At 41.8% G+C, this 12,273-nt stretch overlaps 1 protein-coding gene across 4 annotated transcripts in view; it reads left to right on the plus strand.

Moving 5' to 3' along the window:
* ATP6V1A (ATPase H+ transporting V1 subunit A) overlaps positions 1-12,273 on the plus strand; it is a 64,539-nt gene that overhangs the window by 28,978 nt on the left and 23,288 nt on the right. For all 4 annotated transcript variants that reach the window (XM_051819038.3, XM_089331664.1, XM_051819039.3 and 1 more), the window contains 4 exons: positions 1,242-1,379; positions 2,713-2,864; positions 9,288-9,450; positions 10,002-10,110. In XM_051819038.3, coding sequence (XP_051674998.1) covers positions 1,242-1,379; positions 2,713-2,864; positions 9,288-9,450; positions 10,002-10,110 — 562 coding nt within the window. The remainder of the gene's footprint in view (positions 1-1,241; positions 1,380-2,712; positions 2,865-9,287; positions 9,451-10,001; positions 10,111-12,273) is intronic.

Genomic DNA, 12,273 nt, shown 5'->3' on the forward strand with positions numbered 1-12,273 from the left:
AAGGAAGGAAGAAGGAGAGAAAGGAAGGAAGGAAGGAGAGAAAGGAAGGAAGGAAGGAGAGAAAGGAAGGAAGGAAGGAGAGAAAGGAAGGAAGGAAGGAGAGAAAGGAAGGAAGGAAGGAGAGAAAGGAAGGAAGGAAGGAGAGAGAGAGAAGAAAGAAAGAGAGAGAGAGAGAGAAGAAAGAAAGAGAGAGAGAGAGAGAAGAAAAAGAAAAAGAAAAAGAAAAGAAGAAATGACTTAAATGAAAGATCTCTGTGAGTGAGATCCCTGCGGAAAGAATGGGCCATCAAAGAAGGAGGTACCTTTCTCTGAAGGGAGGAGAGAACTTCTACTTTGACTATGGCCTTGTCTAAATAAGATAGGGGTTGGTGAACTCAAGAGGCTTCCCTATCCTTGTCAGCTCATGATGAGAGCCTCAGGTGATTACTGATATAAATAAGAGGGTCAGTTGTTAAATCAACAATAGGAGTCACTGTGCACTTACTCCCCATGTAAGATCTCTGTCCTTAATGTGTTATACTATGAGAAGTAACGGTAAAACTTGGTATGAGAAAGTTTTTTATACTTTGTGTTTCTGTGTGGGTGCAAACTGTTGAAGTCTTTACTTAGTATATACTAAATTGATCTTCTGTATACAAAGATAATTGAAAATGAATCTTGATGAAGAATGGGATGGGAGAGGGAGTAGTAGATGGGATGGAGGCATGTGGGAGGGTGGTTATGGGGGGGAAAAGTCACTATAATCTAAAAGTTGTACTTTGGAAATTTATACTTATTAAATAAAAGTTAAAAATAATAAAAATAGCCGGCGCCGTGGCTCAATAGGCTAATCCTCCACCTTGCGGCGCCGGCACACCGGGTTCTAGTCCCGGTTGGGGCGCCGGATTCTGTCCCGGTTGCCCCTCTTCCAGGCCAGCTCTCTGCGATGGCCAGGGAGTGCAGTGGAGGATGGCCCAGGTGCTTGGGCCCTGCACCCCATGGGAGACCAGGAAAAAGCACCTGGCTCCTGGCTCCTGCCAGGATCAGCGCGGTGCGCCGGCTGCAGCGGCGGCCATTGGAGGGTGAACCAACGGCAAAGGAAGACCTTTCTCTCTCTGTCTCTCTCTCTCACTGTCCACTCTGCCTGTCAAAAAAAAAAAAAAAAAAAAAAATAATAATAATAATAATAAAAATAAATTTTAGCAGCAAGGTTGAGTCTACTGGATGTGTTTTTTTAAACACAAAATACATTTGTCTTCTAGGTTGGGAGTCATATCACTGGTGGAGATATTTATGGAATTGTCAATGAAAACTCACTCATCAAACACAAAATCATGTTACCGCCACGAAATAGAGGAACTGTAACTTACATTGCTCCACCTGGGAATTATGATACCTCTGTAAGTATCATTTCTTGCTTTATCCAGAACTGTCACTTAAATTGCTTCACTTAAGAATTATGATACCTCTGGAAGTAACATTTATACTTTATCCCACAGAGTGGTCCTATTTACTGTGATAGCCATCCACTTTTAGTGCCTTACATAAAGAAATTATATTTAATGTATGGGTTTTGAGTAACTACTGTAATTATTTTTAAAGGATATTTTTGGTTTATTTTAACTTGAACTTGGAATTAGAAAACATATTATTCCTTTTTAAAAAAGTATAACATTTTCCTACTTTCTTAACTAATGCTACATTTATTTAAAATCCTGACTTTAGTATAGAATGGTCTTTTATTATTGTCAATCAGTATGTACATATTTAATAGAATAATGGGTTATATGAATTCTTACTTTGGGTGAACCATTTAAAAAAGTAATCATATGTGTTATTTATAGTCATAATACCAAATATAGTAGATCTCTTAATAGTTTTTATATGGGTGTGAAAATAACTGTATTAAGAGGGTCATAGTAGCATATAATTTCCTCCCAATAAAATAGGATGTGATAATTTTAAAGTCATTTTAATAAGAGTGAATTTGTGCTCTGTAGCATATATAGAACAAGAGTTAAAACTGGTATTCTGGATGATCAGCTAGACTTATCCACTAGCTTAGAGATTCACTCCAACTGGAGGAACCACACTCAAAAAGATCATTCAAATTCATGTATCCTCATAATTACAGATTTCTGTAAGGCTATGGGCCTTGGAATTGCTTGCAAATAGTTGAAATTATCTTAATGTAAATAAATGTTAGTGTATTGGTCATTACAACTGTAGATACATAAAGATTTACAGTGAACAGGCCGGCGCCGTGGCTCAATAGGCTAATCCTCTGCCTGTGGCGCCGGCACACCGGGTTCTAGTCCCGGTAGGGGCGCCGGATTCTGTCCCGGTTGCCCCTCTTCCAGGCCAGTTCTCTGCTGTGGCCAGGGAGTGCAGTGGAGGATGGCCCAAGTCCTTGGGCCCTGCACCCCATGGGAGACCAGGAGAAGCACCTGGCTCCTGCCTTCGGATCAGCACGATGCAGCCATTGGAAGGTGAACCAACAGTAAAGGAAGACCTTTCTCTCTGTCTCTCTCACTGTCCACTCTGCCTGTAAAAAAAAATAAATAAAAATTAAAAAAAAAAAAAGATTTACAGTGAACAGCATAAACCTCTCTTCTCACTTCCTGGTACTACTTCCCTGTATGTCCAGGGTGAATATGGGGTTGCTGTGATTTCAAAGATATGAACATTCACAAATTTGACAGTACTCAAAACTCTTGCTGTATTTGTGTACAGGATGTTGTCCTTGAGCTTGAATTTGAAGGTGTAAAGGAGAAGTTTAGCATGGTCCAAGTCTGGCCCGTGCGTCAGGTTCGACCTGTCACTGAGAAGCTGCCGGCCAATCATCCTCTGCTAACTGGCCAGAGAGTCCTGGATGCCCTGTTTCCGTAAGTCTGAGCTGTGTCCACAGTGTTACCTCAGAGTTCCGTGTGCTTATCTCTTCCTTATCTTTGTAGCTCCAGGTTTTATATCTTTAACACAATAAAAAATTGTATCTAAACTAGTAAAGTGAGTTAGTTAAATATATTTATTGATTACTAGTACTTATTATAGAGTCAGATCGAACAAATATTTCTTTGTTTTCTAACAAAAAGAAAGCTTTATTTCTAAAACTTGGTGAAAAAATTATATTTCCAGAAGAAAATTTGTGCCCAAACAGTATAATAATCTTTCTTAAGTTATCCTTGATTGAGTAGATTGATATCATATAAGTTGATTTCTTTTTTTTTTTAACTTTTATTTAATGAATATAAATTTCCAAAGTACGGCTTATGGATTACAATGGCTTCTCCCCCATAACGTCCCTCCCACCCGCAACCCTCCCCTTTCCCATTCCCTCTCCCCTTCCATTCACATGAGGATTCATTTTCAATTCTCTTTATATACAGAAGATCAGTTTAGCATACATTAAGTAAAGATTTCAACAGTTTGCTCCCACTCTGAAGTGCTTTGTGTTGTTCAACAGTCTTTCTTTTTTTTTTTTTTTTTTTAAGATTTATTTATTTTATTTGAAAGTCTGAGTTACACAGAGAGGAGAGACAGAGAGAGGTCTTCCATCCACTGGTTCACTCTCCAATTGGCTGCAATGGTGCAGGCCAGGAGCCAAGAGCTTCTTCCTAGTCTTCCATGTAGGTGCAGGGGCCTAAGGACTTGGGCCATCTTCTACTGTTTTCCCAGGCCATAGCAGAGAATTGGATCGGAAGTGGTGCAGCCGGGACTCGAACTGGCTGCCATATGGGATGCCGGCACTGCAGGCAGCAGCTTTACCCACTACACCAAAGCGCCGGCTCCTCAACAGTCTTTCTGAGTTTGTAGCCTGCTCCTTCCCATTTTTTTCACTGTTTAAAAACCTTTTTCATTCCCTTTAAACTTTTTGCCTGACCGTGTTCTGCTCTACTTTTAACAAGTGACTTTATATAAGTCACAGAAAAGATAATGTACGAGGCTAGAACTCCCTTAACCCCTTAACCTCTGACCATGCTCTTAGAGCAACCTCTTAATCCTTTGTAAAAAAATTGTTTATTTATTCTTTCTTTTCAAAAGGCAGAGACAGAGAGAGGGACAGACAGATAGATAAATGGAATTTCCATCCATTAGTTTACTCCATTAATGTCCCCCAACAGCCAGACCTGAGCCAAACCGAAGCCAGGAGTCTAAAACTCAACCCAGGTCTCCCATGTGAGTGGCAGGGACTCAAGTACTTCAGCCATCCCCTGCTGCCTCCCAATGTGTGCATTTGCAGGAAGCTGGAAGTGGGACTGGAGCTGGGACTCAACCCCAGGCACCCCAAGTGGCACCTTAACTGCACCAAGTGCCCAGCTCATTCTTAGCCTGTGAGGTTATTTTCTGAGTTGTTCTCACCATTAGCCTCCCGTTAAGATCTCTATTCTTTGACTCTTCTTTCTGATTAGTCGGCACTCCTGTTTCCATGTTAACGATCCACTTTAGACTCCATAGTCTATCATTCTTAGGCCTATTTGCCAATAGTATGATACGTTTTCTTATTTCTTTGTATTCTAGCACACATGCCTTGCAGAATCTCAACTATGAATCAGTCCAGCTAGCTCCTTCTCTCAGGTCTTAGCAGGCTGTTCAGGAAATTAAATAATCAGTGCAAAATTGATATCTAACCTCACTGCTGTTTCCCAAGTTACCATTCTCTCCTGTCTTCAGTAACTTACATACATAAGTAACAAGTACTTATACGTATCCATGTAATTATTTTCAGTTCTGTCTCTTTATCCTTGATCTCTCCTGATTGTACCTAAATGTCCACCAAATGCCTCAAAGTCAGCAAACTCAAAACAGGAATCATCATCTTTTTTTTTTTTTCTTTCTTTCTTTTTTTTTTTTTTTTTGACAGGCAGAGTGGACAGTGAGAGAGAGAGACAGAGAGAAAGGTCTTCCTTTACTGTTGGTTCACCCTCCAATGGCCACTGCGGCCGGCACACCACACTTACCCGAAGCCAGGAGCCAGGTGCTTCTCCTGGTCTCCCATACAGGTGCAGGGCCCAAGGACTTGGGCCATCCTCCACTGCACTCCGGGCCACAGCAGAGAGCTGGACTGGAAGAGGGGCAACCGGGACAGAATCCAGCGCCCCTACCCAGACTAGAACCCAGTGTGCCAGTGCCGCAGGCGGAGGATTAGCCTAGTGAGCTGCGGCGCCGGCCGGAATCATCATCTTAATCACCAGTCCATTCTTTGAAACTTGCTCATCTCTCTTTGTAGCCTGTCTCCACAAATGTCCAGTGGGTACCTCATCTGAAAATCTGTGACTTCTTTCAAGGAAGTTACTCAGGCCACCTTCCACTCCTTTTCCCAGGTGTACTAGCAAGGAGCTAGATCAGAAATAGAGCAGCTGGGACTCAAACCAGCACCCATATCAGATGCTTGTGTCATTGGCACTGGCTTAACTGCTTCACAACACTGGCCCCTAAACATTAATTTCAATTTGATTTTTATTCATTATTTCTGAGATAACATTTTTTGATTTGCATTATATTCAAAGGCTTAATGCTCTACTAAATAAAGAGTTCAACAAATAAAATGTAAAAAGACCATAATTGAGCCAGAAAATCAAACTCAGAAGCTTTTACACAGCAAATCTAGACATTTTTTAGTCGTCATTTTATTACTATTCCATGATCTAATGAAGATTCTCAACCTAATTCCAGCACTAATCACATTTATTTAGACTTTATATTTTCAGCCTTAATTTATTTCTACATAGTTGTCCATACAACTGTGACCCATCGAAAATATGTGTCTGATCCTGTACTGTCTGCTTATAATGCTACATGTTCTTCATTGCTCCTAGAGCAAACATACAATTTTTTTCCCAAAGATTTATTTATTTACTTGAAAGGCAGAGTTACAGAGAGGCAGAGATAGAGAATGAGAAAGAAAGGTCTTCCATCCGATAGTTCACTCCCCAGATGGCTGCAATGGCTGGAACTGCGCTGATCTAAAGCTAGTAGCCAGGAGCTTCCTCCTGCTCTCCCACGTGGGTGCAGGGGCCCAAGGACCCAAGCCATCTAATGCTTTCCCAGGCCATAGCAGAGACCTGGATCGGAAATAGAGAAGCCAGGACTAGAACCACAGTAGGTGGCGGTTTTACCCGCTATGCCACAGCGCCAGCCCCAAACACACAATTCTAAACTCCCCACAAAGCCTTATGCACAATCTGACCATTATTTGCTTTCCAGTATTCATTCCACCATTTTACTGCCCAAATGCTTTTTTATATGCCATCTTCCACCCATACTAAGGGATTTTTAATGCTTCAAGCAATGGTCTCTCTTGCCCCTGAACATTTGAACATGCTGTTCCCTCTGATTGAAATGTTATTTCTCCTTAACTGGCTAATTTCTCTTACTTTCCAATTCTTATCTACCTTCTGGAAGAATTTCCTAACCCTGCTGCAATCCAGGGTCAGACTTGTATCCCTCGCTGTGTGCTCCCACAGCACCATGGATGTTCTTTGGGACAGTATTTTTCACACTGAGTTGCTGAATTTCCAAACTGGGGCACACCCGCTCCTTCTCTCACCCAAGGATAAAAGTGATTTGACAGAGATATAAGAGCCCTTGGAGAAATGTGCCACACCATCTTAGTCTACCAAATACACCGCAAGGTGTGGAAGAGCAAAAAACTTAATTCATATTAATTTTTAAAAATTTATTTATTTATTTGAAAGTCAGAGTTACACAGAGAGAGGAGAGGCAGAGAGAGAAGGAGAGAGGTCTTCCATCCAGTGGTTCACTCTCCAATTGGCCGCAACAGCCGGAGCTGTGCAGATCCGAAGCCAGGAGCCAGGAGCTTTTTCCTGGTCTCCCACATGAGTGCAGGGGCTCAAGGACTTGGGCCATCTTCTGGTTTTTTTGTTTTGTTTTTGTTTTTGTTTTTTTTTTGACAGGTGGAGTTAGACAGTGAGAGAGAGAGACAGAGAGAAAGGTCTTCCTTTTCCATTGGTTTACCCCCCAAATGGCTGCCACTGATCCAAAGCCAGGAGCCAGGTGCTTCATCCTGGTCTCCCTTGCGGGTACAGGGCCCAAGCACTTGGGCCATCCTCCACTGCCTTCCCAGGCCATAGCAGAGAGCTGGACTGGAAGAGGAGCAACCGGGACAAACTTCGGCGCCCCAACCGGGACTAGAACCCGGGGTGCCGGCGCCGCGGGCGGAGGATTAGCCTAGTGAGCTGCGGCGCTGGCCTTGGGCCATCTTCTACTGCTTTCCCAGGCCATAGCAGAGAGCTGGATCGGAAGAAGAGCAGCCGGGACCAGAACCGGTGCCCATATGGGATCTTGGCCTGAAGCCAGGACATTAACCTGCTGCACCACAGCGCCGGCCCCTCATATTAATTTTGTATTGAAAAAAATTGGTTGCCATGGTTAAGGATGCAATGTTTTTTAATTTTTTTATGAACAAACAGTATTTCAGAGAAATTTCCCTTATATCCCATTTCTCCTGCCCAGACTCCCACCATACACATACACGGTGACATCCACATTCCTCTTCTCTCTCTGCTGCCACTATTTCACTCTCTGCTGCCACTTTGTTTTTTGTTTTGTTTGTTTTAGAGACTTATTTATTTATTTGAAAGGCAGAATCATAGCGAGCTAGAGGCAGAGACAGAGAGAAAGAGAGGTCTTCTATCTGTTGGTTCACTCCCCAAATGGCCACAATGGCTGGAGCTGGACCAATGTGAAGCCAGGAACCAGGAGCTTCTTCCAGGTGACCCACACAGGTGCAGGGGCCCAAGAACTTGAGCCATCTTCATCTTTTTTTTTTTTTTAAAGAAAGCTTTTATTTAATAAATAAAAATTTTATAGTTACAGCTTTTAGAATATACCAGTTCTTTCCCCCATACCCGCCTTCCCACCCCCAAATTGTCCCACTTCCTACTCCCTCTCCCATCCCATTCTTCATTAAGATTCATTTTTAATTATCTTTCTATGCAGATCAACTGTATATATTGAGTTAAGATTTCAACAGTTTGCACCCACACAGAAACACAAAGTATAAAGAACTGTATGAAGACAAGTTTTACCGTTACTTCTCATAGTACAACTCATTAAGGACAGAGGTCCTTCATGGGGAGCAAGTGCACAGTGACTCCTGTTGTTGATTTAACAATTAACACTCTTATTTATGACATCAGAGATTACCCAAGACTCTTGTCATGAGTTGCCAAGGCTATGGAAGCCTCTTGAGTCCACAAACTCCAATCTTATTTAGACAAGGCCATAGTCAAAGTAGAAGTTCTCTCCTCCCTTCAGAGAAAGGTACCTCCGTCTTTGATGGCCCATTCTTTCCGCAGGGATCTCACTCACAGAGATCTTTCATTTAGGTAATTTTTTTTGCCACAGTGTCTTGGCTTCCTATACCTGAAATGCTCTTGTGGGCTTTTCAGCCAGATCCGAATGCCTTAAGGGCTTATTCTGAAGTCAGAGTGCTATTTAGGACATTTGTCATTCTATGAGTCTGCTGGGTTGCTGGGCCATTTTTGTACTGCTTTCCCAGGCCATAGCAGAGAGCTGGATAAGAAGTGGCACAGTGGGGACTCGAGCTGGCACCCACATTGGATGCTGGTACTGCAGGCGGTGGCTTTGCCTGCTAAGCTACAGTGCCGGCCCCTGCTGCCACTTTCTGAAAGGGGCTGCTAAGTGGTACTGTAGTCACCAGTTGACTCTACTTTATCCCGCTAGAGTCCAAGATTTATCAGTACAGGAACATTGCCATCTAATCTTGTGTTTGTTATCTCTCCAGTATCTCCAACCAGTTTTTAATACCTAGGAAGTACACAGTAAAGTGTTACCCAATAGAGAAAAGTAGATTGACTTAATACCTTTACAGAATTGTTCATTAAACTTTATAGCAAGGTATGAATTTCCTAGGTCTGATTTTTTTGCCTCAGGAGATAACTTTTAGAAGCTGCTTATATTTTGCTTTTGGCTCTAATTCATGCATTGTCTTTTCATGAACTAAATTATAAAAGCTTTCAGAGCATCATTAGTGCTATTTATTTATCTTATTTTCATAACCCTTTTCCCTGGGCAACTTATGGAATATACTTTTATTTTTCAGCTATTAAAGATAATAGAGATGATTAATAACAATAAAAACTAACATGTAGTACATATAGCATTATATATAGTAGGGGAGCAATTATGTTTGTGTATCTTTGTATATGTACAGGTAAGAATATTTCAGAATACTTTCTTTCCTTAGCTTGTATTTGTGTCATTTGCCTACTTTGTTAGTGTTTATTAGCAAGTAAAGTAACGCATGTTTCATTTCCTTTGTTTAGGTGTGTACAAGGAGGGACAACTGCTATCCCTGGGGCTTTCGGCTGTGGAAAGACAGTGATATCTCAGTCTCTATCCAAGTACTCCAACAGTGATGTGATTATCTATGTTGGATGTGGTGAAAGAGGAAATGAGATGTCTGAAGTTCTTCGGGATTTCCCGGAGGTCTGTATACATAAACTAATATTCCAGAGAAAGACCGTTACTCAACTTGCATTGGCAATTAAGAATTCTTGGTGTTGGGACTGGAGCAGAGCTCCCATTTGCCAGGGATCTCTTAAAGAATTTTTAAATTATATTTGTGATCGAATGTGTAAATTCAATGAAAAAAAGAATTGGAACTTTTCAAGATGAAAAGCTTTAAAAAACAATCAGCACCAGAAAGTTTCTCTTTGCGGTCTGATGGTTTTCACTTACTGGGATAAAGATAAAATAGACAGAACATGTATAGCTCTGAACCTTACATAGGCTTTATCTTCTATTAGGCTGCTAAAGTAATATTTATCTTTTCATAAAGTAATAGATTTTGCTTATGGAATGGAATAATGCCTGTCATCGTCATAGCACTATGGGATCAGGAAGAGGGGTTGGAGTTACAGGAATATTACTGTTGGAAGATTGATTATATGTGGGGCTAAATATGGACAACTTGTGGGAAAAAAAGGAGGGACTAAAACTCTGACATTTGGAGGTTAGTAGATTTTGTTTTCCTCCAGCTCACAATGGAAGTTGACGGTAAGGTTGAGTCCATTATGAAGAGGACAGCGTTGGTAGCCAATACCTCCAACATGCCTGTCGCTGCTAGAGAAGCCTCTATTTATACTGGTGAGTGTGTAAGCTGGAATAAAAGCCATGAGGATATGTTCTTAGATTACAGCTAGCACCAACCATCTTCCATCCCAAATAATTTTTCTTTCATTCCAAAATACTATACATACAGTCATATTCCTAGTTGTTAAAAATATTTTTCTTATTGTATCTTTTTTTTAAAGATTTATTTATTTATTTATTTGAAAGAGTTACACAGAGACAGAGGAGAGGCAGAGAGAGAGAGAGAGAGAGAGAGAGAGAGAGAGGGAGAGGGAGAGAGGTCTTCCATCCACTGGTTTACTTTCCAACTGGCTGCAACGGTGGGCTGCCTTCCCAGGCCATAGCAGAGAGCCGATCAGAAGTGGAGCAGCCGAGACTCTAACTGGCGCCCATATGGGATGCCGGCACTGCAGGCAGCAGCTTTACCCACTTTGCCACAGCTCCGGCCCCTCTTATTGTATCTTAAGAATAAGTGAACATAAGACCCTAAACTTTTTTTTTTTTAATTTATTTATTTGAAAGGCAGAGTTACAGAGAGGCAGAGGCAGAAGCAGCAGAGAGAGCGAGAAATCTTCCATCCACTGGTTTACTCCCCATTTGGCCACAATGGCCGGAACTGAGCTAATCTTAAGCCAGGAGCTTCTTCTGGGTCTCCCACACGGGTGCAGGGGCCCAACCACTTGGGCCATCTTCTACTGGCCATAGCAGAGAGCTGGATCGGAAGTGGAGCAGCAGGGACTCAAACCGGCGACCATATGGGCTGCCGGCACTGCAAGCAGTGGCTTTACCTGCTACACCACAGCGCTGTCCCCTGCCCTAAACTTTTTAATGACCATAAAATAATGTATTTTTACTATTTTCTCTATTACATATTTTACAATTAATGTATCTTTAAATTTACCTGTATGTCTACAACTTGAATTATCAACTCTGCATTGTTATACTTTGAGGATATAAAAGATAAGAGAGTTAATATGTTTAGGTATTGCCTTCTATCTTTACTCCCACTTCCATTCCAGCTTTTAGTACTTTTATTTCTACTTTTTCAGGTTTCATAAAATTTACTTTCTGGTTTGTAAGCATAATCTAATGTTTGCTGTGGCTTAGCGGTGTACTGAAATGGAGTTTATGTCACTGACAATCCTTTGGCTACGGTTTTTCCATTTCATTTCCTGATGGGTTCAAATTTGACTTTTAGAAGCTTCTTCAAGAAAGATTCATGGAAACTATATTCCCTGAATTCTTGTTTTTACATAAGCTTCATATTTTTCCATATTACCTTTAAATTTTAACAGTAGTTTGGCTGAATATAAAATGCTGGAATCAATATTTCTTTTTCTTTTCTTTTCTTTTCTTTTTTTTTTTTTTTTTTTTTGGAAAGGCAGAGTGGATAGTGAGAGAGACAGAGAGAAAGGTCGTCCTTTTCCATTGGTTCACCCTGCAATGGCTGCCATGGCCTGCACGCTGCGGCCAGCACACCGCACTGATCCGAAGCCAGGAGCCAGGTGCTTTCTCCTGGTCTCCCATGCGGGTGTAGGGCCCAAGCACTTGGGTCATCCTCCACTGCCTTCCCAGGCCATAGCAAGGAGCTAGAGTGGAAGAGGAGCAACCAGGACTAGAACCCAGCGCCCACATGGGATGCCGGCGCCGCAGGCGGAGGATTAATCAAGTGAGCCACGATGCCGGCCCCTTCAAAAAGTGCCCTTCTTTAAAAAAAAAAAAAAAAAAAATTATTTATTTGAAAGAATTACAGAGAGGCAGAGAGAGAGAGAGTGAGTCTATCCACTGATTTACTCTCCAAATGGTCACAACTGCTGGAGCTGGGCAGATCTGAAGCCAGGAGCTTCTTCTGGGTCTCCCAAACAGGTACAGGGGCTCAAGGACTTGGGCTATCTTTCACTGCTTTCCCAGGCATATTAGCAGGGAGCTGGATTGGAAGTGGAGCAGCTGGGACTTGAACCAGCACCCATATAAGATGCGAGCACTGCAGGTGGCAGCCTTACCCGCTGTGCCACAGTGCTGGCCCCCAAGAAGTATCTTAATCACTGAGCCAAGTGCCCACTCCCAGTACTAATAGTTTTGATAAATATTTCCTTAGACATAGTGCACCTTTTCAGTCTCTGAATATGTCTTTTATTTGAGAAAAATTTTGACAATACTCTCTGAAACTTTTTCTCT

The sequence above is a fragment of the Oryctolagus cuniculus genome, chromosome 4, assembly GCF_051225735.1.
Source record: "Oryctolagus cuniculus isolate XC-2025 breed Fujian yellow rabbit chromosome 4, ASM5122573v1, whole genome shotgun sequence".
NCBI lineage: Eukaryota > Metazoa > Chordata > Mammalia > Lagomorpha > Leporidae > Oryctolagus > Oryctolagus cuniculus.